Here is a 27022-nt window from a genome sequence, read left to right on the forward strand (position 1 = left end):
GGTGAAGAGATACATATCATACTTTTTGACGGTCGATTTTATTTCATTTACTAGACTGTATACAATTATGGAACATTTCACCTAAGCGTGACCTTGAATACGTGTACAAACCTCAAGAAGCACTGTTCATTTTGATAATCACAACATATTCAAGTATACGCATGAAAAGCATTCAAAAAATATCAATAAACTCTCTCTCTCCAATGTCTATTGCTAGCATCAAAATGATCACAAGCTGTCGAAATTGGTGTATAATTAAAAAAGAAATTCTCTTTTTTTAAAAGAAACATCATTTTGAAATAAAAAAAAACATGCCTATGATTTTATCAAAAATATCTATGGTATTGATCAAAAGCTTAAAGAAATGATTTTATTTGAGCTCTCCATGTAGTAATATACCCGTTATTGTTTTCTGAATCGGTAGCTTTCAACTTCAGGACTTTTTGTCTGATTTAGTTTCAATGCTTACAAACAAATGTTCTTGTAAAAAACAAAAAAAATAATCAAATTAGCATGATCGCATGATAAAAACAATTCACTTGAACTTTATCGTCATGATGGCCAACCAGAGGAATGTAAAGAGATGGAAAAACAGCTTCTTGAAAACAATGGAAAAACGGCTCGTCATATACCAGGTCTCTTGCCATTAAGGGAGTTTATGTCGAGTAAATAGGTTTCTTTTGTTGTCGCTATAAAAAATGCATAACTACAGTAGCGTGTTGAGACAAAAATTTTTGTTTCAAGCCTGATTATGCGCAAACTTTTAGGGCCTATATTTTGGGTATACCTCTCCTATACGAAACGGTAGCTATATCTTCTTGCTCAGAATTTTTTAGCGACTGATATAACCGCATCATAATATGGAAAGCTACAGCTCGAGAAAGTTATAACTTCATCTTGATTTTACTCGACTTCTGACAGTTTTACAAGAACCAATTTAATATCATTGTGTTAAGAATTTCTTTTGCTATACATTGGTAAAAATATTGCTCCTTATTCTTAAAATATGAACTAGAAAGTAATAGGCAAAAAAGGAAAAAAAATAAATTAATTTTTATCGTCAAATCATGTAGAAACCGTCCGATTTGTATGGCGAGCCGTCTTTTCTGGACTTTCATTTAATGACCTAATCAACGTTTTTTATAATAGAATTTTCAACAGAAGTGATCATTGAACTTTGAGTAATCAGAAAAGCTGTTTTCACATCTCTTTACATTTCTCTGGGCCAACTAAGGAATTGGCTTTTGCTGCTAGCAAATAATAATACCGTGTTCTTAACTATTTCAAGTTCTTAGCCTAAAATTATTATATATGATTATTCTTAACTTCATCACTTTGTGATTATTTTTGTGCAATTTCCTTAGAAGTTCGCTGTTTTAGATTCGATAAAACCTAGGTTCTTAACTTGTTCTTAATATTTTGGCCATCGAAGCCTTGTTCTTATACGGTTTGTTCTCATATGAAACAAGCAACATGCTGAATGGACCTACCTGTTGATCAAAATCAGATAAAAGTAGGTGTTCTACATTTTACTATTGGTATTGAGCAAACACTGATTTATTTTCTTTTATCATTGTGTAGCTTGGTCGTCTTTTTTTGAAAATTTTATGACGAAAAAAAATTTTCCGAGAAAAATTACTTCAATCACATTTTAAGGTACCTTGCACTCTATCTTTCTGACAAATCTCAGGAAAAACTAATAAAGCAATTTTGCACCAAGTCCAAAAAACCTTATTTTTAGGTAGTTTTTGGCCCAAATTTACCCCAATTTTTTTTTTTTCAAAAATCGGGCTCCATCACTTTTCAGGCATTGCTATTTTGTATCATTGTGCAAAAAATTAAAAAAAACTAATGAGCCAATCCCGAGAAAAGCTCGCTAACAGGAAATTTAAAGGGAATTTCCCCAAAAAAACGAAATCCGTATTTTACGGAAAAAAAAATTTCCGAGAAAAATACTTCAGGCCACATTTTAGGGTCCTTGCACTCTATCTTTCTGCAAAAATCAGGAAAAATGAAGCAATTTTGTTGCACAAAGTCCAAAAAAACCTTATTTTTAGGTAGTTTTTGGCCCAAATTTGCCCCCAAAAAATTTTTTTTCAAAAAATCGGGCTCCCGTCACTTTTCAGGCCTTGCTATTTTGTATCATGGTGCAAAAAATTAAAAACAACTAATGAGCCATCCCGAGGAAAAGCTGTAACAGGAAATGGTTTAAAAGGGAATTTCCCCAAAAAAGCGAAAATCCGTATTTGACGAAAAAAAACATTTTCGAGAAAAAATTACTTCAGCCAATTTTAGGCTACCTTGCCACTCCTATCTTTCTGCCAAAAAATCAGGAAAACTAATGAAGCAATTTTACACAAAGTCCAAAAAACCTTTATTTTTAGGTAGTTTTTGGCGCCCAAATTTGCCCCCCAAAAATTTTTTTCAAAAATCGGGTCCTCATCACTTTTCACAGGCATTGCTATTTTGTATCATGGTGCAAAAAATTAAAAACAACTAATGAGCCAATCCCGAGAAAAGCTGCTAACAGGAAAATGGTAAAAGGGAATTTCCCCAAAAAAGCGAAAATCCGTATTTTACGACGAAAAAAAATTTTCCGAGAAAAATTACTCCAGTCACATTTTAGGGTACCTTGAACTCTATCTTTCCTGCCAAAAATCAGGAAAAAACTAATGAGCAATTTTGCCACCAAGTCCAAAAAACCTTATTTTAGGTAGTTTTCCCAAATTGCGAAAATCCGTATTTGACGACGAAAAAAATTTTCGAAAATTACTTCAGCCACATTTTAGGAACCTTGCACTGTATCTTTCTGCCAAAAATCAGGAAAAACTAATGAAGCAATTTTACACAAAGTCCAAAAAACCTTATTTTTAGGTAGTTTTTGGCCCAAATTTGCCCCCCCAAAATTTTTTTTCAAAAATCGGGCTCCGTCACTTTTCAGGCATTGCCATTTTGTATCATTGTGCAAAAAATTAAAAAAAACTAATGAGCCAATCCCGAGAAAAGCTTGTAACAGACGAACGGACAACGGTCAAATTAAAGGACCTCCCGGTAGGTCCAAAAAGGACTTGATTTGGGAGAGGGGCGAAGGGGGTTTGCGATTTCCGAAACACCGAATAATTTTGCCAAAATTTCCGAAATTCCATAAAAAATACTTGCGATTCGGAAACCGATTTTTTGGGGTATTTTTCTTCGTTTTGACTAATTTTTCATCAAATTTGATTTTTCATGTATGAATTCCGAAAAAGGGAGATAAAAACTTTATAATACCGAAATTTCGAAGCAAAAATTCATGGAATTCCGATACAGAAACAATTTGAGAATTCCAAAATACCGAAGGAATTTTGTCTGATTCCCGAAATTCCGAAGAAAAGGGTCGATTTCCGCAATTCCGAAATACCGTACTTGATTTATTCGTGGTTATATCATCAGATTAGAAAATTTCACCCTCCAAAGGAGATGTTGGGATATAAATATCATGGTGAGTGAAAAATAAACTGCTAACATGTTCTTAGTTGTTAAAAATGTATTCATTCATAAATTAAAAAAATGTTTTTTAAGAAAAACAGTTCAAAAAATACTGACTTGTGTAAATTTGAATATTCTAAAAAATATCTAAAAATCTTTCCGTTTTTGTTTGTTTGATGAAAGTTACCTTGTGTTGCGTCGACTTCACTCAAACTTGATTCCTTGAGCTAATGGTAATTCTTTGCCATAATTAAACGTGCTGAAAAATAGATAGGACATTTTTAGATTTCATAGAATTCTTACTTGAAGCAGTAATTCAACTTCTACCGATTCTAACTTATACATAGCTATAGCTAGCTTATACTTTAATTCCTAAAATTTTAAAACCAGCGTTTTTATCTGAGCAGTCTTTCCTGAAAATGTCAGAACGAAAGCTCAATATTATTGCTCAAAAATCTCTGAATTAACCAAAATAAGCTTTGTCCACCTGTGGTTACTAGGTCCTTTAGAGCTTACAGTGGCGGATCTAGGGGGGGGGGGGGGGGGTTCGCAAAACTTTATGACGGAGTTTGTTTCTTCGTAGTGAAAGATTACTCTCCCTCATAATTTTGAACCCCGTCAGACCGGTTAGTGGGCTTATTGAAAAATAAAAAAGCGAAGGAACCACTATATCATTCCTTAAAAATAAAGAGAAACATAATACCAGGTAGATCTTCTCATGTATTGTTTCCAAGAGTCACTTCCCGATTCGCGACCACCGCCTGTATGTTTTTCACCGCCAAAAGCCCCTCCAATTTCAGCGCCCGAAGTTGGAATATTAATGTTGACAATACCACAATCCGAACCACCAGGACCCATCCAATCAAAGACTTTTCCAATGTCACGTGTAAAAATGCTACTGGAAAGTCCTGTAAAAGAAAGAAAGAATTACACCACTGAGGAAGAATTTCTTACCTTCTTTGCTTTCGTACTTCAGTCATCAAAGCAAGGATTTTTTGTCTGAGACGGAAAATAGGTTTTATACAGCAAATTAGAACGTAACCTTGAGAACGTAAACTTTTTGGGAAAAATCATCCTGAAGTATTCTTACGGAATTCTTAGTTTTGGATCCAAATCCAGCCAAAATCTAGGATACAACATACTTTTTACTGAAGATGTATGGAAGGATTGATTCATTTAATACAATATTCTTAATTTTTCTGGCCAATTTCGTCATAAATATTCTTATAAATTATATTCTTATAAAAAAAGCGTGTAATTAGGATAATTTTGAGCAGAATAACCAACAATTAAACTATTGCAAGAAATATACAAATGTTACCAACTATTGACACTTTAGTTCGTCTTGGTAATAATTCTAAGCTTAAGTACTAGCAAAATGAGATTTAAGCTTCGCATCAACTCGGTCTTTCGAAATTTTCAACATTTCTTGCTGAAGATAATTGGCAGTGTTTTTCTTTGGTACAAATAAGATAATGTAAAGTTTACTGCTATAGAATATCATCACAAACAGTAAGTTTGAGACGATCAAAATCAACACTCGGGCTACGATCTTGATGTCCTTCTCCTTTTGAAGATAAACAAAGGGAAAATAAGTGATGTATGACACTATGCATGTAAACGATGAATAAACTATGGGCATTGCTTCATTGAAAGGTCCTGGGAGATCACGACCACGATATGCTTGGATGGTTGTCATAAGATAGAGAATGATAATGAAGCCGATTTGAATAGTCGTGTGTACTTGTGTATCACATCTGTAGCTTCTCATGTACTTTGAGTTGTCGGTATCCACTGTTAACTTGATGGGTTTTGAGTGTAAACTTAACAGTAGAGAACCCATGTCTATGAAAATCAAGAGAGTGACCAATGAAATCTGACTTCCCAACATTCTTCGCTTTTTTCGTTTCGAAAGACGTACTTTAGAATTGAACGCCAGCAGTAAGTTTTGACACTTGATTAAGATTAACGTATGGGGGCAAAAAACCAGCAAGGAAATTATAAGCAGCTCCACCAGACATGTACTGGTGGATGTTTTGGACACCAGAAATGGTAGAAGCATTGTGGTGAATAAACATATCATGCAAATAATATGCGTGACTGTAATTGGAAAGTTTGATCCACGCACGACGGGTGTTTTTCTAAATCTCACGAAAACCAACAATGTGAAAAAGCAAAAGATAAAACCAATTATACTCAAACCCATCGCAAGTTTCAAACCATCTTGATTATAAAATTGAATAAACTTGTCACTATAAGGATCATAACAAGAATCACGATTTCGAGTTGACAGTGTAAATTTTGGACAATGAGTGCAAGTGTTATGCAAAGTGGAATTATTTTTTGGCTGGAAATAATTTTGCTGACATTTCTGGCAATACCAGCCATAACTTTGGTTGTCCCAAATGCTATGAATTTTGAGAGACAATTTTCCGAAGATGTTTTCTTTTCCTGCGTGGCAGGAGGGTATAGGACATTGTTCAAGTTCGTTTGATTTGAACGTCTTTCCGGATAGTATCATTGGGTGAAAAAGAATATCGTTAGAAGCTTTTTTAGGTCTGTAAGATATTTCTATGTGATACACACGGCGAAGATCGGATTTAAATTGAGCTCGACCAACAACTTTCTTTCGGTATGTCTGATAAGATATGTATTGGAAATAGTCAAGTTTATGGTTTAGGACCTGTATAATTTGTACCATATTAAGTAGTGGAGCATTGAAAGCTTCTACACATTTATGAGCTGTGGTTTGTTCGGAGTAAGTGAAGTCTGTTTGATTAAATTGCTTTACAAGGTGTGGAATCAAAAGCTCGTCCAAAGAAAAATCGAATTCAAATCGACTGAACGTATAAACATCATGCCCTGGTTGGTAAAGAGAAAATGATACAGGAACCTTTGATGGTCTTCTCATGTCCAAAAGAAAAAATATTTTTTCTGCTATTGGATTCTTCCAGCAGCGAATACCTGAAGTTTCTAAGACATTATAATACATGGCCAGGAATCGCCAGCTTTGATCTGGATGTCCGATGATGATGGAAAGACGGGGTTTTGTGTCAAAGAGTGTGGTGTTTATAACTGAATCAACCTTCTCACTGTTCGTCAAGTTAAGTTTTATGAAATCATAACATAATTTCATATCAATTGTCTTTTCACTCAGAACTTTGAGAAAAAGCTCAAGCTCCAGCTCATAGAATGAGGAACCGCTATCAATGTATATTATAGTGAATCGCTTGACTCTGTTTCCGCTTCGGAGTCGATATTGATTTTTTGTTTTAGGACTCCGTTTTATGAAATTGATTGGGTAAGATTGATTGTTGATCAAGTTGAGTAAATTTTGAGCACTTTTGAGGTAGCTTTTACTTTCCGAGCGAAGGTTTCGATTTTTGAAAGTATCTGGAATCTCAAATTTACCGTCAACAAACCAAACAACGAAGTCATCGCCCGCAAAGATCTCTTGTAAGACTCTAGACACATGTGGAGGTGCGTCTACGACCATGGACATAATTTTGGAAGTGAATCTCCACCTTCTGATTCGGTGTCCATTCCACAAAGGAATACGTTGATGTTTATTCGAAACAAAGTAACTTTCATTCAATTTTAAATCTATAGCTAAAGAGACCGCTTGGTGAACTCCACAAAAATTGAACACTTTATAATCGAAATCATCCATAGTTAGTAAGCCATTAATATGATCATAGTTTCTCTGCTTTAAAAAGTCAATCCAGTCGGACTTCTTTTGATCATAAGCTAAATCGACCGAGGCTCGACACAAACTCTTTCTTTCAATCTCATCACATTGATGGTATAGTCCAACCAAAATCATCCTTTCTTTTCCCGGTCTCAAAGTTTGTGGCAAAATTGATAGCGGAAAGTAAATCAAAACAGCAAATATCAAAGTGAACTGATCCATAACGCTCCTGATCTCAACACAGCTGCTAATTTCTGAGTTCAAGAGCAACTGCCTACTTCAATAACAAGAAACTGCTGTGAATGACGTTATCAGTTATAGACAATCGATAAGATCGAGAGGTGTCGAGTTTTCAACAAATCACTCATTAAGAATAAACAACCAAGGGTAAGGTTTTTAATTTTGGAGTGAATATACTTCTGAAAATAAATAAGTAAACAAAACTTTCTTCATCTTTATTAGCTTTATCGCCTTCTCAATTTTCTTGTGAATATCATTGTCCCTACTGTATTAAAACAAAAGTATTTTTAATTATTAGACGCGTTTCTAATTTTCTCTAAAATATGTTTGTTTTTTTGTTTGCTTGTTAAATATTACTTTCGTTTTTGTTTATCTAAACTATTATGTTTGTCTAAAACTACCCTTTGCTTGATTTGGTGGAAAAGGTGTCTTATTATCTTACAAGTAATGCAAAGGAAGATGATGCTTGCTTAAACGATCGCCCTGCACAATGGGCTGTTCAATAGAAAAACCATCCCAGGGGGTGGACGAACCTTTTCAAGTCAAAAAGAAATTCTTGAAAATATTTGATACCTACTAGAAACCCCTGGAAAATGGCAAAATTCATTTCATACCTTAAAGGGAGGGTGGACGAACTAAAATCAGTCTTTTTATCATTAGTGCTATACTGAAATTAATTTATTACATAATATGAATATTATTTATCAATAACTGAGAAAATAATAGATGACTATGAGAAAACTTTTAACCGTTGCTAAGGTGCATCTGCTCTGAACCTCTGTGAATTTTAGAATAACCTTTTACCTCATTGGAAAAATGAGAACCCCCCTGGAAATCTTTCTCAGACTACCCTCTGGAAATGTTCGTCCACCCCCTGTATGGATATAAAATGGAAAGGCCCAATTCATTTCATGTCATGGATCATGATCATTTCACCTCATATTATCAGCTACATTGAGATTAAGTAATCAATAATAAGAAATAACTTGCAGTCTTTAGATACTGATATTATCCCGTAACAATTATCGTATCATCATATAACCCCTTTTTTACGCGAATTCTAAACAACTCCAGTTGAGGTGCTTTCTGCTTCTAAATGAAATAAAGTGAATCAATCTGATTCAAAGTAACTTTTTGAATTAGACATGACTGATAGAGAAAATTTGAGTTCCTAATTACTTTCAGCGCAGAATAATCACCGCTGACCATTTCCCCGATAGAGAAGTTATGAAAAAAATGAATACAAGTATTTTAGTTCTCGTTGTTATTAAGTTTAAGGCCTTTGTGAACGCTTTACTTTGAGTTTGAGTACGTCAAAAAGATGGGCTACATCCAATATGTCATACCTTGATCTACTTCATTATTCCATTCAACGGCTTGTTCGTAACTGTCACATTTTAACACATAGAGGATTGGAACAAAAGTTTCAGTGTGAACGATTGGGGAATCATGTGCGATACCAGTGATGACGGTCGGTTCCACATAATTTCCTCCAAGAGCCTTAAAAAATCAACGGACAAAGATATAGGTATCAAAACTCCTGAAGTCTGCCTCAAACGCACCAAATTTGCTGGTCGATTTTCGATTATCTTAAAGCATACTCAAGTGAAATTTCACTACACTATGTCGAAATTTTTTCCAACAAACTTTGTGGTCAATGTGGCACTTCCATTTGTCATGTCACTGAAAAGTTTATTTTTATTGATAGTTACACACACTTTTTTAGAAGCAACTCCGATTTTCGGGTCAGCATTTTACTTTGACCACCCCTGATATTGCACCATATTTATGCTTATTGGACCAAGGGCTATCGCTATCCTTTGACATGGTTAGAAAAATGGGTAACTTTGAGTCCTCGAGACCTAGCAACCTGGTTGCTTATGAAAAAGTGTAATCAAATTTGTTTACCTTTCCACCAAAAGCGACGGTACCCCCTTGTTCTTTAGCTGCATGGATTGCATTTTCATAAGCTTGAACTGCTTCAGTTGTGTGTAAAGGACCACATAATATTCCATCTTAAACGTTAAAAAGAGGTAAAAAACGGTTTTCAATTACATGTACACTACTAAAATAGTACTAGTACTACTACCAAATAGTTATTGGTCAGCCTAAGCTGAGCATTCAAATAGGTAAAATTTTCTTCCAGTTCCTCCATCATCATAAGACGGCAAAAAAAAAAATCCGATTTCCCGATCGATCTCACTTTGATTTCTAAACTTTCTTCCGATCGGGTTAACTTTTTGGGTACTTTTAGCGTGCGTTGTTTTTACAGATCATAATGTATCAAGATGGCGGCTCCAGCGACAAGTCAGATGTGATAAGTCAGTGTTGTACCAAAGTATTTCCAGTGTAAATCTGTTGCAAGCTTCTATTTCTGTCATTTATTTTTTTAACTCGGCAAATCAAACACATGATTTTCATCAAGGGGATTCTTTTTCTACATCTTTTGAAGGTTTAAAGCCGTTTGCTCAAGTTTTTGTTTATGTTGAATTTTCTGATACTTTTTATTGCTGCTTTTTATTAGTTTTTGCAATAGAAACATATTTTTCTTGTTTGCCTCTAGGTGGGATTGATGGTGTTATAATGTTTTATTGGAATTTGATAAAGTTTACAAAAGTACAGCTACTGTCTAAATTTGATAAAGCCTGGATGCAATCGTGCTTTTTTGGACTTGGTTTGGACAGGATTGATAAGGCGAATCGAAAAAAATTGTTTGGTTCCCGTCATTTCTACTTTAAAAATTGGGGGTCATTCGGTCGGTCGGTCGGTCGAAAATATTTTTCTTTTAAGAAGCAGCTACATCTTGTTGAAAGGGAATCCGTGTGGACTGATCCGAATTAAGAAATTGAGAAACCGTGGATAAACTGGTTTTCGGTTTACTCTCCATTAGCATGCGGCTCGCTACTTCGATTTGAAAACTTGTAAACACAGAGCGTGCATAGGTCGACAGTGGAAATCCATCCAGCAAAGCAGCGGAAAAGCTTTCCGACTCTCCAACTCTACCTGCTAACCGTAAATCAGGGTCGGTCAGATGACGGGAACCAAATGATGACATCACATCTCCTATTATTGGACTTGCAAAATTATGGCAAATGGTCTTTGAAATTTGATCAATTATATTAATATTAATGTAAACAGTTCTTGTTGAAATTGATCTAACTATTTTTCACGCAGTTCCGGATGCAGATTGTGTTTTTCTAACCTTGGCGCACGTTTTGACTGAATGATGGAATGGAATGAATGGCGATAACAGTTTATACATATCTCTTATCAGACTTGCAAAAAGCGGACTGCAGAAATTCATGAAAAATGGTTTCTAGAATTTAATGAATTATACCGTTACACAACATGCACACTCTCGTCACAACTTGCACAGTCATAACAAACAGATCCATCTGGTCTTCATTTAACATTGTTTTAAAGTTTAAAAAACACTGCCAGTGCTTGGCACAGAAGAGAGGACTCCCAGTTGAAATTAATTGCTAATTAATTTATTTATTATGGTCGTGTGTTTATTCCGCCAAGGCGGTAAACCGATCGCCCGAATTCATAGACCAATCAAAAGGGAGTTTAAAGCCAAATGGGGGAAAAATGAGCTTCCCTGCATAGTTATGAGTTTTAAGTTTTGCTTTCGATTATCATTTGCGACCAGCAAAGTCTTCAAGATGGTTGTGTGCATGTTGTGTAACTTGACGGTACTAAACTACAAAATTTATTTACGAAGACTGGATGTAAATATGTTTTTCTGACCTTGCCAAATTTTGGCTTTGACTGAATAGCAGTCAGTTTTTACGTACCTCATTGGCCTTGCAGACAACTGACAAATAGCCCAAGTCTACCAAAATACAGTTCCTGTTGAAATGTTATAAATATGAACTACGTTTTGCAAAGATTTTGATGCAAATTGTGTTTTTCTGGAGTTTGCGCTTTGTGACTTAAAGTTTGTAGCTTGTTAGTTTAAAGTGTTATTGGAGTTTTATCAAGTAAAACAAAAAGTACAGTTTCTATGTATATTTGATGGATATCTTTATTTTGGTTCTGACGTTTTGGCAATTTTCTAATTTATTTCTAGATAACACTTTGGTCAGACATGGATATTGTCTACATCCAACAGAAAAAATGTATCATAACTGACTGGAATGAAATTAACAAAAAGTTTTAATTACACTATGTTTCTCTTTTATTTTATAGTAATGAACTATAGCTTAATTGTTTGATGTCGTAGAAAAAGTGCTACAATGCTAAAGAGAAGTATACTTTGATCTTCTCGTGGGGGGGGGGGGTTTGGAGGAGCTCTCAGGCTTGTTTTAAATAATTTTAAATCAAGTTATCAAATGTTTCACATTTTGTACATTATTCAACATTTTTAGTCTACTCTGTTTCAGTACATCTCTTACATCTGTTAACCCACTTATTAAAGCTATCTAGCTAAGCTCTATTGGCTGACCTTCCAGCCTCGGCTGGTTTATTAAGATTAAGATCTCTTATAGAAAATTCGATTAATCAAATTAAATGCAACTCAACTGAAAATGTCTTTTTTGCAAGTTTATTTTGCATTCAGTGAACATTCTTAAATTTTACTATAAGCTATATAGTCTGGGAGCGGTCTTGGTTGACCCTTACAAGTAGTAAGTCTTTATCTTATTTTCTCTATAATTTCTCTATATGGTCCCCTGAAACTTCAAATCCAGCTTTCGTTTACTTTGCCAAGGGTTGATTTTCTATGGAGATATGAAGGGGATAGGGTTATTATGGCTTAAAGACCCTTAGAAACTCCTACAAAAAAGTAATCTTTTCAATTTTAGTAAAGTAAACTGATTGATTAGGATTTGTACGGTAGACTGTAGCAAAGGTTGGGCGTTCGGCTACCGCCTGCAAGGTCGTTGGTTCAATCCCCGGCTGGACTTCGTACTCAGTACAAAATAGCACTTCATGTCTCTCTGCTTGACGCTCAGCAATTATTGAGAAGGATAAAGGAGCAATCTAGGGAGAGAGTGGCGACTTCCCCTACCTTCGAGTAGTTAGCTATCGAAAGAGGAGCCTTTGGAGCCCTTTACAGTACACTTGCAAACAGAAGTTCTAATAGACAAATATGTGATTCACCTTCCAACGGGTTTCCGATTTTCACTTGTTTGTACGCTTTAACGAGACGCTCCACAACTTCATCGTAAATGGATTCGTGTAAAATCTGAAATAAAAAAAATTGCTATAATGAAATGTTGACTTCGAACTCTCAACTTACGTAAAATACCTTGGGCTATTTCTCGATGAATTTCTAGCCTGGAACTCTCATTTTGACCATCTAGCAAAAAAACTTGGCAGGGCAAATGGTATACTTGCTAAGCTTCGTTATTTTGTTCCTGTTTCTGTCATAAAACTCTTTACTATGCTCTTTTCCATTGACATATATCATACGCAAACATTGTCTGGGGCCAAGGATTCAAAAACGATGTCTTCGCATCCTCACTCTTTCTAACTTTGACTCTGAAACCTCTCAACTCTTTGAAAACACTGGTATACCTACAATCATTCAAACTGTGTTCAAGTGTAACATCAAACTTGTACATCAAACTATTAACAAAATCTCTCCACCAGCACTACAGGAATCCCTTGATTTCAAAGTCTTTTCTCATGCATATCAAACAAGAAATATGAACCTGAAGCTCTTAGAACGTCCCAAAGCTGAAACCTTGAACTATGGCTTAAAGTCCGTAAAATACCAATCGATATTAAATTGGAACCAACTAATATTGCACCCAAAAGAAGACCTAAGTTCACTGTCTCTGTATCTGCTTAACAAAAGAGCCGATAATCTTCTACACAGCTAACTCTGATTATGTCCTTACTTGTACTTCAACTTTGAGAACCTTTCCTTTTTTAAGTTGAGACTTATTTGAAAAATTGATTAACATTTTATTTTTCATTTTTACAGTACTAATTGTTAAATAGCATACTTTTTTTGTTCCTTTTTGTTCTATCGCTACTTTTATGTTGCTGTGTATTAATCCCTCCCCTATTATTAAAATCCTAAACATATACTTGCAACCAGGTAGTCATCCCATTGATTAGTCGGGTAACCTCTGCTCCCCAACCTAATTATATTGTAATTTTCACATAATGTAAATTTTAGTTTAAATTATGCAGGCAAATAAATCATTTTTGAATTGAATTGAATTTTTGTTTTGCTTTTTTTCGCTATTTTTCTGGATTATTGTATTAGTAGAATGGCATATGAAAGGTTTGTATACAAATAAACTAGCCGTCATTGTCATGACAATCGTCAGTTGGATCTATATAGCTACCATTTTAATAGTTATTACTCTCCTTTTCCTTGGACTAGGGAATAACGAGGTAAAGTGTCGATAGTTAATTGACGACAACCCGAAGACTTATCCTGCAAAGAAATTAAATTTGCTTCTATGTAGAACGAATCTCCGCTTGGTTTTTCGTCCTAGAAGCAAAGCGGATAAACTAGGCGGGGTAAGTCTACCTTGCTTTTCGACCAGCCTGTAGAAAAGTGAAAAGAAGGCTAGAGGAAATTCGTCCGTCGATGCTCAACATCGATAATATATTTAAAATATTTAACCCAATCTATGTCTTAGAAAAACTAAGAGGTATTGCAACGTAACCCAATCTATGTCTTAGAAAAACTAAGAGATTTTTCAACTTGAACGAGACACTTAACGTACTAATCTTCGAAGAGTGGTGCATCGTTGACCAGCGGTACCAACTGCAGCGAATAAAGTTGCTGGTACCAACAGATCAATCTCCGCATCGTCCATACCTACAGAGAAAGGGCAGAAATGCTAAAAATAATCTTTGGCTTTATTTTCAAACACATTTTCTTCGATTTCGTTGACACTATTCTGAATATTGGAGCCGATAGTGCTTAAAATCTAAAGTTAGTAATAGAATTATCTGATGATTACGATGGCAGATTGTCGGCCGTCCACGCTTAAGTTCTATGGAGCGGGCAATTTTCCATCGGAGCTGAATGATAGTCGGGTTCAACGGCCCTAGCGGATTTTGGTTGGTTGGGTACAATGATCCCCCAAAACGGGGGCTGGGGTTAAGGCCTCCTAGTAAAAAAAGCCTTTGACATGATAGGGCCAAATTTCCAAATTTCTTTCCATCTTACCGATCAAAGCATTATTTCCACCCAATTCGAGTAAAAATTTTCCTAAAAATAAACAAAGTATATCATAAATATTTCGTTGTATTAGAATAAGCAGATAAATTCGGAAAGAAAAAGAACAGACTTTTCATTTGGTGTGAACATACATTACAAAAGACATTCGACTAACCAAAGCGTTCTTGAACTTTCATTGAAACATTATGTCCAACCTTTAAAAAAAGAAATAAAAATACGAGCACACGAAAAAGATTTAAAGATATCCTTTTATGATGAAGAAAGGAGGACGCGTCGCTATGCTGACAAAGCAGAATAAACAAAAGAATTTCTCAAAATGTGTGCTCGAGCAACGATAAAAGGGGAGAAAGGCGTTGTTTTGTTTGTTTGAAATTGCTGTGGATGCACGTCAAATGAATTAAACGTGACGAGAAATGATTCTGCCATTCGAAGCCCTTTTCTCAAAGCCATGCGGCTGAAGGGTAGATCCAGGGCACCTGAAGAACAATTGAAGTACGAAGAGCGATGTAAATATTCTCGACAGTAAATTAGGCTTTTCCAGAAAAAACCGTGCACCCCCTGTTGAGGAGGTCCAACCTTTTGTGACCTACCCCCTTGGAATTCCAGGCAATTCTAGGATCATACTCCTCTGGAATTCCGAATTTTTACAAATTTTCAATCATTACCCCCTTGGAATTCCGCTTATTTTTGACGGATTTTCGTCTACCCTTATAAAATTCCACTGCATTTCAAACCTTACCCCCTTGGAACAGAAATGGACCTCCTCAACAGGGGGTGCACGATTTTTTCCGGAAAAGCCCATTGTAATAAGAGCTTGACGATAAAAAATCTTCAAGGATCCTTACTTTAGTACTACCAGTGAACGATAATAATTTGACATTCTTATCAGTTGCCATAGCTTCTCTGAAAGAGAAAATGAGCAAAAATGTGAAAAGGAGGTTTGCAACAGTAGCCGTGGAGGGTGACCCGAAGGCTCCTTTTTCTCTAACTGCCTACCCGAAGGCAGGCAAAGGTGCCACTCCTTTCCCTGGATTTGACCTGTCTCTTTAATTATTGAGCATCAATTGAAGAGAAACCAACCATGAACCATTTTAGGAATCTTGAACCTTGCTGGATGATCTACGGCCGCTGAAATAATCAACAACAGTGATATCCAAAGAACATCCGGTTTTTACCATTACAAATGTTGATTGGGGTTACTTTTTTTAGGTTGGGTAAGAAAACAAGGGTAGTACTCAACAGACATGTTATGATGGGTGTGATTGTCACCTACCCGACATCAGCTCCACCTTGAACCAAAGAACAGATGGATCCTGGCAAGTTATTTGCATCTAACACTTCTGATAAGAGTCTAATAGAAAGCACAAAATATTCATATTGATATAAATGTTAGACGGATCCATGGAAAGGCTGAAATAATTACAGGTTAAGTAAACCTTAGATTAGTGATTTGTAAAATTCAAGTTATAGCGCTTTTGATGGGAGTCGATATTTGTTTTGTCCGATGTCAAAGTATAGTTTAAAAAATTCTTTTTCGGCAGTCCATTACAATTGGTTAAAGTATCATCAAAATACCGTGAAAATAACTAACTAAATTTGTAATTAAGAGAATAGTTAAGAATTAGTATGTAGTAATTAATGATATATTATTACTTGGTGACAGCAACAGAGACGAGTGGAGTTGTTGGTGCTCCTTTCCTGTTTGTGGTTTAGAGTAGAGCGAATAAAAATGTTCATTAGTTGTTATTACATGACTGATGGTAAAACTACAATCTAGTAGCTCTGCGTTTGTTCATTTCCGGAAAATTAATACCCTTGACTTAAGGTAAGTGTAAGGTGAAGAAAATTAAGATTACAGTGTTGTCGAATTTTGTAAAAAAAACACGAATATTAAAGGGGAGAACACCAATGGTAAGACTAATAAAAACGATGACAATGACACCTTTAGAAGTGGATATATATGTATACAAACGTTCCGAAGAATTGAAGTATTCTGTAGTATGCAGGAAAACTTATTTGGAATAATGAAAAGCAAACAAAGCAAAGTTTTTTTGTCTCAGACATAAACGGACGTCCAACAAAAATAAGATTCTTCAAATTTTGAAGAATTTCGTTGAATTTGAAGCACCTATCACATAATAATGCAACGAAAACAATAGCGTTCATACCAAATTTGAGTGTTACCACAAACAAGAGAAATAGCGGTGTTCCACCCAGCCACAGCCACAGGGAAATTGAATGCTGTGATGATGCCCACTAAACCTAAAGGATTCCACTGTTCAAAGAGCGCATGGTTCGGTCCTGAAATTGTGAAAGAGATGATATTGATAAAATACTAACCATGGATAACGACAATAACCTACTACTATCTAAACAGTGGTATTCTTTTTTGTGGTCCTTGAAGAATTTCTTAAGTCCTTGAAGAATTTCTTAAGTCATTGAAGTCTAGGCCAATTTTCTTATTTTCAAGTTTGGAACCACAAATACTTCTTAGACATACACATAATTGATTTTTAGAAGCTTTAAAGTAAGTTGAAGGTAAAATTGTATTTACTAAATATTTTCGTCATGTTTTGGTGGTTTGAGTAACAATCCAAAGTTCAAAAAAAGAACAGTACAAAATTGACACGTACTTTCTGAAGGGATAACGATACCAGGTAACATACGCGACAGACCAACAGCATAATCACAAATGTCAATGTATTCTTGCACTTCTCCGATTCCCTCTGGATTGATCTTGCCCATCTCTAGGGATGTCTATGAGAAAGATATATAAGTTAATGTTTAAAGTCAATATGCTAAATTGGTCAATATCGACATCCATCATCTAATCACGGCACCAATTTGTGGGATGCCAATGAAGGATATCGCCATTAGACCAACTTTCGGTATCAGAAAAACAAGGATGGGGATATGTAGGAAGAACAAGAAACAACATCAAGGTATGCCGAATGTGAACAAGCACTAGATAAATGGCTGAAACGAACAAGAAAAAAGAAAAAGACTTTGGACTAAAAGTAGTTATCCTAATTAAAAGACATAATTCAAAGTATCTCTAACCATTAGCTTACACAGCATTAAAAAATAAAAGAAGAACAACTTTTTCCCCCTCCCACACCACACCATTATCAAATGTTAAGAAATTGTATTGTTCATTCTGCTCTATCCGCATAAAAACGCGCATGGGCTATTGCAGAAAAAATTTGTACCCCCTATTTTGAGGAGGTATTTTTTGGGAAAGGTGACCCCGTGGACTTTTTTCATACTTTTTAGGACCCCTTGAATTTTTTTTCTTACTTTTAGACTACCTGGATTTTCAACCTTGTTTTACTAACCACCCTGATTTTCAACCTCGTTTTACTGACCGCCCTGGATTTTCAACCTCGTTTTAGTGACCACCCTGTATTTTCAACCTCGTTTTACTGACAACCCTGATTTTCAACCTCGTTTTACTGACCACCCTGATTTTCAACCTCGTTTTACTGACCACCCTGATTTTCAACCTCGTTTTACTGACCACCTTGATTTTCAACCTCGTTTTAGTGACCACCCTGGATTTTCAACCTCGTTTTACTAACCACCCTGGATTTTCAACCTCGTTTTAGCGACCACCGTGGATTTTCAACCTCGTTTTAGTGACCACCCTGGATTTTCAACCTCGTTTTAGCGACCAACCACCGTGGATTTTCAACCTCGTTTTACAAACCACCCTGGATTTTCAACCTCGTTTTAGCGACCACCGTGGATTTTCAACCTCGTTTTAGTGACCACCCTAATTTTCAACCTCGTTTTAGCGACCACCTGATTTTCAACCTCGTTTTACTGACCACCGTGGATTTTCAACCTCGTTTTACTGACCACCGTGGATTTTCAACCTCGTTTTAGCGACCACCGTGGATTTTCAACCTCGTTTTAGTGACCACCCTGGATTTTCAACCTCGTTTTAGTGACCACCTATTTTTTTTTAGCGACCACCGTGGATTTTCAACCTCGTTTTACTGACCACCGTGGATTTTCAACCTCGTTTTACTGCCCACCGTGGATTTTTACACTCGAAAAACCCAGAGCCCTGGATTTTTATCATCTAGACCACCCTGGTCGTCACACCTTCTCAACATAGGGGTTACAGAGAATTTCTGAAATAGCCCAATCAACTTACCAGTTTACCCAGAGGAATAAGTTTTTCACGTAAATGATGTCCGATTTGTCGCACGATTTCTCCACGCATCGGTGGCGTAACCTGAAAAACGGATTAATACTTATAAAGGTTTGTGAAAGCTACTTAGTCGACGAGGTAAAAAAGGACTATTTGTGTAATACATCATTCGAAAAGTTAGCTATTGGGGGAGCCAGAAAAATAATCGTGGCATTTTTCTAAATGTCTGTACCAAGACTCATAGCCCTCCAATGGGGGGGGGGGGCAGAGTGGCCTCGAGGATGATTATTTTAAAGGGGTGAATGGCCTAAGAAAAATGGGTAGCTTAGCTTAATGGTTAGTACAAGATATCGAAGCGGGAAATTGAGGAACAAAAAAGCCCAACACAATAAACGCCTGTTGAAATTTTGCAATTAGAAAAGAGAAATTTTGAGGTAATCGCAACAGAGACAAGTATATTTGAACCAATCAGACTAAAGTATTTATACAGTTCTCCATTGTTTCCATGCTTCGTTTGCTTCTTCTACAGCTTCTCGGTAATCTGTGACGTCACCCTAGAAACATTTAAAACACGCGAGCGCGAGTTGGTAAAATAAGGTAAGCTAATCATTAGAATGAAAGTTTAACCGAATAGTCAGGCGATGGATTAAAAGCTTTACTCTAAGATTATTATTCTTTGGCGGTACGAGTCTTTTCGTTCTTACAAGTAATGAGCAAGTCTGAAAAAAAAATTGAGCACTTGCGATGGCTCGGTGGGATAACCTAGATATTTCTATGGGTTGGATATTTACTTTTACTTCTCTTTAAATTCGTAAGAAGTAACTAACTGATTGTAGCTTGACTCTAGCCCACAAAATGTAATATATAGCTGGATAAAAACTGTTACCTGTTTTACACGAGCGATGGCTTGTCCATTGATGGGGCTACTTGATTCAATCCACTGTCGCGAAGAAAGAAAATTATTAGTACAGAGAATCTGGAAGACGCCTCGTCTCACCTTGGTACCTTCGACAAAGAAGACAAATCAATCACGGATGTTGTTGGCAAAAATCAGTGAAATTTAACAATGTAAATACAGCTGGCGTTCTCTAATTCGACGCTCTACTACCTACTTAGTCGATCGATCCATCATTTGATAATATCGAACGTAACCGTCAAGAAACTCTCTCATACGATCTACTATTCAATATACTCTCCCTTTTTTGATAAAAATCTGATTCCCTTGAAAATCGAATTAGAGAGCATTGTTAGCATGTTAAATTTATAAAATTTTCTAAAAGAAAGACTTAAGGGAAGGAGTACAAAGGAATCATACCTCTCCTCTGCCGCCCCATTTACCATTGAAAACGCCCAAATTATCTGCTTCTAATCCCAATTCTTTCAAGAATCCATATTGAGGATCATTGACCAAGTATGAGGAAGAAAGACGTGTTGAAGCAAGTCTGCATGTCGATGGTTTGATAGTTCTTCGTAAAACTGAATGCATCTTGATGTTTAACTAACTTTTTTTGTGATTAATGTTTTGTTTTAGTTGTTAGTCTGAAAAATATGAGGTTAGTGAATTGATTAGAATTAAGTTAACGGGCGTCATTACCATTTGCTTACTCAGCATTTTTAAACAAAATAATGAGCCATTTTTTTCGCCCTTTCGGTGCGGTGCGATCAAAAATTTGGAGAAATTCTTTATCAGCATAGAGATGCTCTTCCATGATGACTACATCATAAAAAATAATTAACATTACCATGGATTTTTGAGGAGACAAAAACAAGATCTTAGGGACAAAAACAAGATCTTGAATATTATAGATAAGATTGTTTTTTTCTTGTGATTGGATTTTATTATCAAGGAAAACTCCAAGCACAAAGTCCAGACACAATATGGAACATGGCGATTGTCAATCTTAGGAAAATAATATTGAACTGTAGCTAATATACTTACTACACCTTACGATATGAGATCCTGGGTTCGAGTTACAACGAACAAATATTATAACTCTAAAAACTCGAGCCAGTCTCCAATGTAAGGTAGGCTAGCCTTTTTTATTAAGGTCGATAGTATTTATTTTCATACATAAAAAAACGAAAGTGTGAATGTATTTCACAATAACACACAATGATATTGACAGTTAGATATTATCATAAAGCGAGGCTACGTTGAACGTAAAACTCAAAATGTACACTATGAACTGAAAAATATAGAAATCTAACTAAATAAGAATACACGGGACATATTTGGCCCTATCATATAAAGCTTGCTTTTAGTGAGATATTAGGCCATTCCAGTCTAAGTAAACTTTTTTTTCATTTTCAAAGGGTGGGGGGGGGGTTAAGACTTATTTCAAAACTTTTAGGGGTATAGATTTCTTTATAGTTCAAAAGAATTTTTCCAATTTTGCCATTTTTCAGGGGTTATACATTTTTTTGTTTGAAAAGGTTCTCCCCCTGTACTGTATGGATTTTAAATGGAACAGCCCATTGTTTTAGATAACCACTCTTCCGTACTCTTGTGAAATTTTTAATTCCATCTGATTAATCAAACGATTTTTATTTGTACCGTAGTCTAATCATCCTTTTCCCTATTACTGACATTAAAATTTTCTTGTGTCGAGTCAATTTCAGTAGGATTTTAAAATTTAAAACTAAATTTTAAGACCACATTTAAAACAAGGATTTAAAAATTAAAAACTATGAAATTTTTGGAAGAAGTTTTTGTAAAAAGGACTAAAGGCAGCTAAAGAATACATGTTGGCACTAACGGTAAATTTCGTTTTTTATCTGATGATCCCATTAGAACAATAAATCGTTTAAGGGTAACAAGGATGGGTATATTACCTATGAAAAAATATTAACATGTCTATGTAATGAATTGAAAAAGTTTAACACAAAAAAAAACAATGTACAAGATAAAAAAGCTTTTCATAGAGGTTTTTAAATAAAAATTTGTACCTATATTTTCTATTTTGCTATTTTCGTAAATATAATATACAGTATACTATTTGAAAATTAAACTCTCAAAGTTATATTTCTAAAAATTTCCATTATACTGACTTAAAGTTAGAGTACTTTGATGTAATCAGGTATCCAATTTTTGTGTAGCTTTTATGTAACCTTTGCTATTGCTAGCAACAGCTTCTGTTTTTTTATTCTTTTAAAAATTCTGAAAAGGATAGAGTGAGGGCAACCGATAGAAAGGATTCATAATTTCAAAGTGTCTTTTGGAACTTTTGGGAGGACAACCTTATATCTATTAATACCTGAGAAAAGAAATAGGCTTTCTTTGAGTAGTTCAAACCACCGTAACATTTCAAATCCTTCTGTGATTCTCATCAATTTACTGGAAGATCTGACAACTGTTGAGATTCGCTCGTAGCCATTTCCGCCATTTTGTTGACATTGGATTTGAGGAAAAACTCTTGAGCTTGAATTAACATAGATTTCGGAAAGCGTAACAAGATGTTTGATCGTTCGTCGATCGATTCCACTTTTGAGATGAGAAAGAAATCAATATATAAAATAGTCGCAACGCGCAGGGCTTAAGTGCAGTATTTTCCCAACTAACTCAACAAAGGTCCCACTGTAGATGCTTAAATAATAGGGTGGAAGAACTCACATGAAACCTTAAAAAATAACAGGCTGAACAGGCTGAACAGACTGAACAGAATTTTGTCTCTAGTCCCCAGAATTTTTTTTTTGAAAAATGAAAAAGAACCCCAGATATTCACCCAAGGAACTAAATATCAGCCAAATCCGACCATTTTTGAGCTCTTCAGGCTGCCCAAAAGTTTTAGTTTCGTTTTGGCGAAAAATTCATCCCAGGCCCAAAAAATCTAAATTTTCAAAAAATGGAAACCCCCCAGATATTCACCCAGGGAACAAGCGTGCCAAATTTCAGCCAAATCCGACCATTTTTGAAGTCTCCAGGCTGTCCCGAAGTTTTTGTGACACATAGACAGACACACATTGTCAGATTCTAGAGAACTGGGGTGGCACGCACTCAGCCCACATTCTATCTACCGCGTCATTTAATGATTTTTTTCCATGAGATTTTGTACTTTGCTTTGAAAAGAACTTTTATTGAAAGACAAAAACTACGGTTACCTTGATTTCGAGTGAAGGATATTTTATGGTACGTAAATTTTAGAGAAAGGAGGGGGACTGATGTAGTGCCATGTGTCTTCTAAGGATAGCTGGGGATGTTTTAGTTAGCTGGAGAACCAGGGAGAACATACTTCGACGTCGTAAGACAAAAAACTAAATCAAATCAGAGATGGTCTCTGAGGGATTTCTAAAATCTTTAGTATGTTTCCAATGTTACAAACGAAACTAAGATACCGTAGTTACGGTTAACAATTCAGAAGTTCGCTCGACAATGAAATTAAAACTGGACTTCTAAAAAGGACTATGCAAGAAGTTTGTTTGAACATAGTTTTGAATTGTTACCGGACTTGCAGTAGCCGCCGACGACTCAATTTTAGCTTTTAATTCTCTAGGAGTTTTTTTTTTCATTTTTGCCCTTAAAAAAATACCTGATTTTGGTGCTTGGTTCTGTTGATCTTTCATGCGTTCCTGAAAGAAAATAAAAAAGATGGCCTCGCTCAAGAAAGGTTTCTGGAAGACAAACATTATGTCGCCTGTATGTCGAAAAGAAAAGTTTGCAAATAAGTTATAATTAAATTAATCAAAAAGCAACAGTAAAGCATTGAAAAAAAATTCCGATAGACCCTTTTCAAGTGAAGCACACTAGTCTGCCTTTCGCACGTTGCGAAATCAAAAGACTACAAATTTTCGATGGTATAATCAAGAGAACAGTGAGAGACTTCTTGGGATAAACTGCTTTTATAATTGGATTGATAAAATGTCCATTAGCTCTATATCTATAGTGCCAGGATTTCGTCGCAGCTGCTTCGTCGGTCAAAACCTTCCTTTAACCGATGACAATTCAACGAGCAATCAATTATAATTATGCGCCGTTGTTTAAGGTGGCAGTTACCTGAGATTTAAAACATTACCGAAAAAAATTTCGATTTTTGTTTTTTTGGGCGTTTTCAAGCCTGAAAATTTTAAAGTCATATCACAAGTATTTAGGTCACAGGAAGCATTTTTGTGTACCAAGGTAGTCAGAATATCCACCAAACAACTAACCAGGTTGCTATGGGCTTAATTGCTCAATCCTTACCCTAGCATAGCAAAGTAGCTTATTTAACGCCCTATGCGAGCGTCAAAAGTCTTTTATCAACTTTGGTTTACGGTTTGTTTCATAAAATGGATTTTAGACCCATGGCATGCGGGCAAGCGTAAACAAATATGGCCGTGAGTTCTGAAAGTTTGCTGCTTGTATTTAAGCCATTTTTAATATGATTATAACATTGCTAAAATGGCTAATTCCTATTCTAATTTGTTTATGAAATGTTTTTGGATGTATTTGGACAAGCAAACTTTTGTGTTGTTTAATATCCTGAAAAGGTTGGCTATCCGGTAAAAAACATGAATGGGTTTCCAACTGTACCCAAAATTTGGTCATTTGTCAAGCACACTTTTGTTATTAAAAAAAACGTAAAGCAGAATCATCTCGTTGGATTATTTCTTTAAAACTAGGTAGATGGGTCTGGTTTCAGGGAGCCAGTTTTTGGCAATTCACTTTTCCTTACTCTTCTTTCTTCAGATCTAATTTCTCACATTGGATCCTCTTCTTTGCATTTTGAAGGTTTTTGAAACTCGCACGAAGCAAAATTGTTCCAATGACTTACCTCTATATATTGGGAGAGAATAGCAGGACTAACATCTTGTGCAATCGTTTCTTTGTTCGCGTTATTCTTGAAACAAACGCTTATCAAGGTCGGAAACAAAATGTTCTTCAGTCTAAAAAAATAAACATATTTCATATTACAGGACTTCGTTGTTGTGTTTTTCAGCTTACTCAGTAACTCCTTCTCTTGTAAAATGTAAATATAAAATTACCTAATCAGCTCTTCTACGACGGCCCTTATTGACGTTATTTTTTCGTCGCTAATTAAATTAGAGTCAGGCTTAAAATGGGAAAAATTGACTTTTGGCGTAATAGCCGACGTAAAAGGGGCCAGAAAAGGTGTAAAAAGGACCGATAAGGTATTGACTAAAATTATAAAAGAATTGTGGAAGACCCGTCTGTTTTGTCCTTTGTTCGTACTAGTCTTTTATGAAAATTGGACAAATTATATATGTTCATATTCGTGATATTCACGACATAATGTCTTACACGTAAGGCCTCAAAAAAGACAGAGTGTTTAATAATAAAATTGGCACAATAAACTTAGTACCAAACGTTAGGTATATTTTGTTGAGCTATATGACGCTCGCCTCGCTACTTTGTTTATATTTAAAGCCGCCATATTTGTTTACTTCGGAACATTACGTCATTTTGTTAGAACTTAGTCTTTTTACACCACGTTTTTCTTATCTAATATGGTAGACGTTTTTTTATGCTAGTTACTGAAGATTTCTTAGAACTGAAGTTCGCTTCTACGTATTCACTTTTACTGTGTTTCCTGGAATTCCTTCATCATGAGTATACAAGATTCAACAGGTTATGGGCCCAGTACCCAATGGAAAAATCTTACATTCGATGGAGATGAGAGAAAGTTTGAAATCTGGGAAACTAAGATTTTAGGCTACATGAAGTTAAGGAAACTCAAAGACATTCTTGTTGGGGAAAATGATGATGTTAATGCCGACAAGAACGAGACAGCATTTTCAGAACTTATCCAATTTTTGGATGACCGATCTCTCTCCCTAGTCATCAGGGAAGCAAAAGATAATGGTCGAAAGGCGTTCAAGATTCTTCGAGAATTTTATGCTGGTGATAGCAAACCAAGAGTTATTACATTGTACAACCAATTAACAACCTTACAAAAAGGAACTACCGAGAACATAACAGATTACCTTATGAGAGCAGAAAAAGCGGCCATGTCATTGCGGTCTGCTAATGAACAGATAAGTGATGCTTTGTTAATTGCTATGGTTTTGAAAGGTTTATCTGACGAATACAAACCCTTTGTCGCCATTATCACCCAGTCAGAAAAAGTTGACACTTTTCTCAAGTTCAAGCAAACCCTCAGAAATTTCGAGGAAATAGAGTTAATTCGTTCATCGACCGAAAAGAGTACCAAAGAATCTGTATTGAAAACAAGAGACTCTAAAACGTTCACTTGTTACAATTGCGGTATTGCGGGACATAGAGCGTTTGAATGTCGTAAACCGAAAAAGAAATGGTGTAGTACCTGCAGATCATCATCCCATACGAACCAGTCGTGTAGAAAGAAACAACAAAATGAAACCAAACCAACAACTGACCACTCCAAAACTGCAGCGTCCGTACCCAGCAATGACGGTAATGAACATTCGTTTTCATTCATTTTTAAAGCCAGCGATAACCGAAACATGTATGCTAGTGGTGAGAACTTTTTAGTAGACTGTGGAGCCACTACCCATATAATTAACCATGATGATGGCTTCATTGAGGAGGACCCCACCTTCAACCCAGCAAACCACCACATCGAACTTGCTGATGGAAGTCGAGTTAATAACATTGCATTAAAGAGAGGAACTGTTATCGTGAAACTTGTGACGAAAGAAGGGGAAACTGTCAATGTTCAACTGAGAGATGTACTCTACATACCCTCATTCCCCCAAAACATATTTTCTGTTAGAGCAGCAACCAAATTCGGAGCATCAGTGAGATTCTATGAACAGTATGCAGAACTCATTACTCCAGATGGTACCATATTCCAAATCGAAGAGAGAAATCGTCTATATTACCTCTACAAATCTTATTCATCCCAAAACCGACGAGAAAGCCTTGAAACGTGGCACAAAATTCTTGGCCATTGTAATACCCACGACATCGAAAAGTTAGAGAAAGTTGTGTCGGGTATGCATATCTGCAATCATGAGACTTTCGATTGTGAAATATGCGTCCTTGCCAAGCAATGTAACCAGAGAAACCGTGAACCTGATATTCGTGCAACCGAACCGTTTGAATTGGTCCACACAGACCTTGCTGGCCCCATCGAACCAGCAGCAAAGGATGGTTATCGATACGCCATAATATTTACTGATGATTTTTCCGGTAACCTCTTCACATACTTCTTGAAAGCAAAGTCTGATGCACCAAAGGCAGTTAAGAAATTTCTAGCTGACATTGCACCTTTCGGTAAGGTGAAAACTTTGGACTTTTTCGAAGATGTATTTCCTGTAGGTGATGTCAAGAAAATGAGAAGCGACAACGGAGGAGAGTATATTTCAAAGGAATTTCGTGAAATTCTAGTTAACCACTCTATCAAGC

The 27022-nt window shown here is 35.8% G+C and overlaps 2 protein-coding genes across 2 annotated transcripts in view; both read right to left on the reverse strand.

The window, feature by feature from the left end:
- Window positions 1–3493: 3493 nt before the first annotated feature.
- Window positions 3494–20241, reverse strand: LOC136823581 (alpha-aminoadipic semialdehyde dehydrogenase-like). The gene is made up of 17 exons (XM_067079763.1): window positions 20018–20241; window positions 19589–19642; window positions 19191–19256; window positions 18706–18786; window positions 17180–17303; window positions 16715–16847; window positions 16200–16244; window positions 15820–15897; window positions 15392–15449; window positions 14701–14740; window positions 14535–14576; window positions 14086–14180; window positions 12500–12584; window positions 9305–9411; window positions 8743–8896; window positions 4172–4376; window positions 3494–3727 (listed from the first exon to the last, which is right to left on the reverse strand). Exons 1-17 carry the CDS (start codon window positions 20186–20188, stop codon window positions 3673–3675), a joined length of 1593 nt encoding a protein of 530 aa, XP_066935864.1. The 5' UTR covers window positions 20189–20241; the 3' UTR covers window positions 3494–3672.
- A 1746-nt stretch (window positions 20242–21987) lies between these two features.
- Window positions 21988–27022, reverse strand: part of LOC136823578 (S phase cyclin A-associated protein in the endoplasmic reticulum-like) — a 37453-nt gene continuing 32418 nt past the window's right edge. Inside the window, exons 31-33 of the mRNA XM_067079759.1 lie at window positions 24450–24561; window positions 23229–23268; window positions 21988–22183 (exon numbers count right to left, since the gene is read on the reverse strand). Of these exons, the coding sequence (XP_066935860.1) occupies window positions 22029–22183; window positions 23229–23268; window positions 24450–24561 (307 nt within the window). The 3' untranslated portion in view covers window positions 21988–22028. The remainder of the gene's footprint in view (window positions 22184–23228; window positions 23269–24449; window positions 24562–27022) is intronic.

Source organism: Clytia hemisphaerica, unplaced genomic scaffold (genome assembly GCF_902728285.1).
Source record: "Clytia hemisphaerica strain Z4C2 unplaced genomic scaffold, Clytia hemisphaerica genome assembly, whole genome shotgun sequence".
Classification (NCBI taxonomy): Eukaryota; Metazoa; Cnidaria; class Hydrozoa; order Leptothecata; family Clytiidae; genus Clytia; species Clytia hemisphaerica.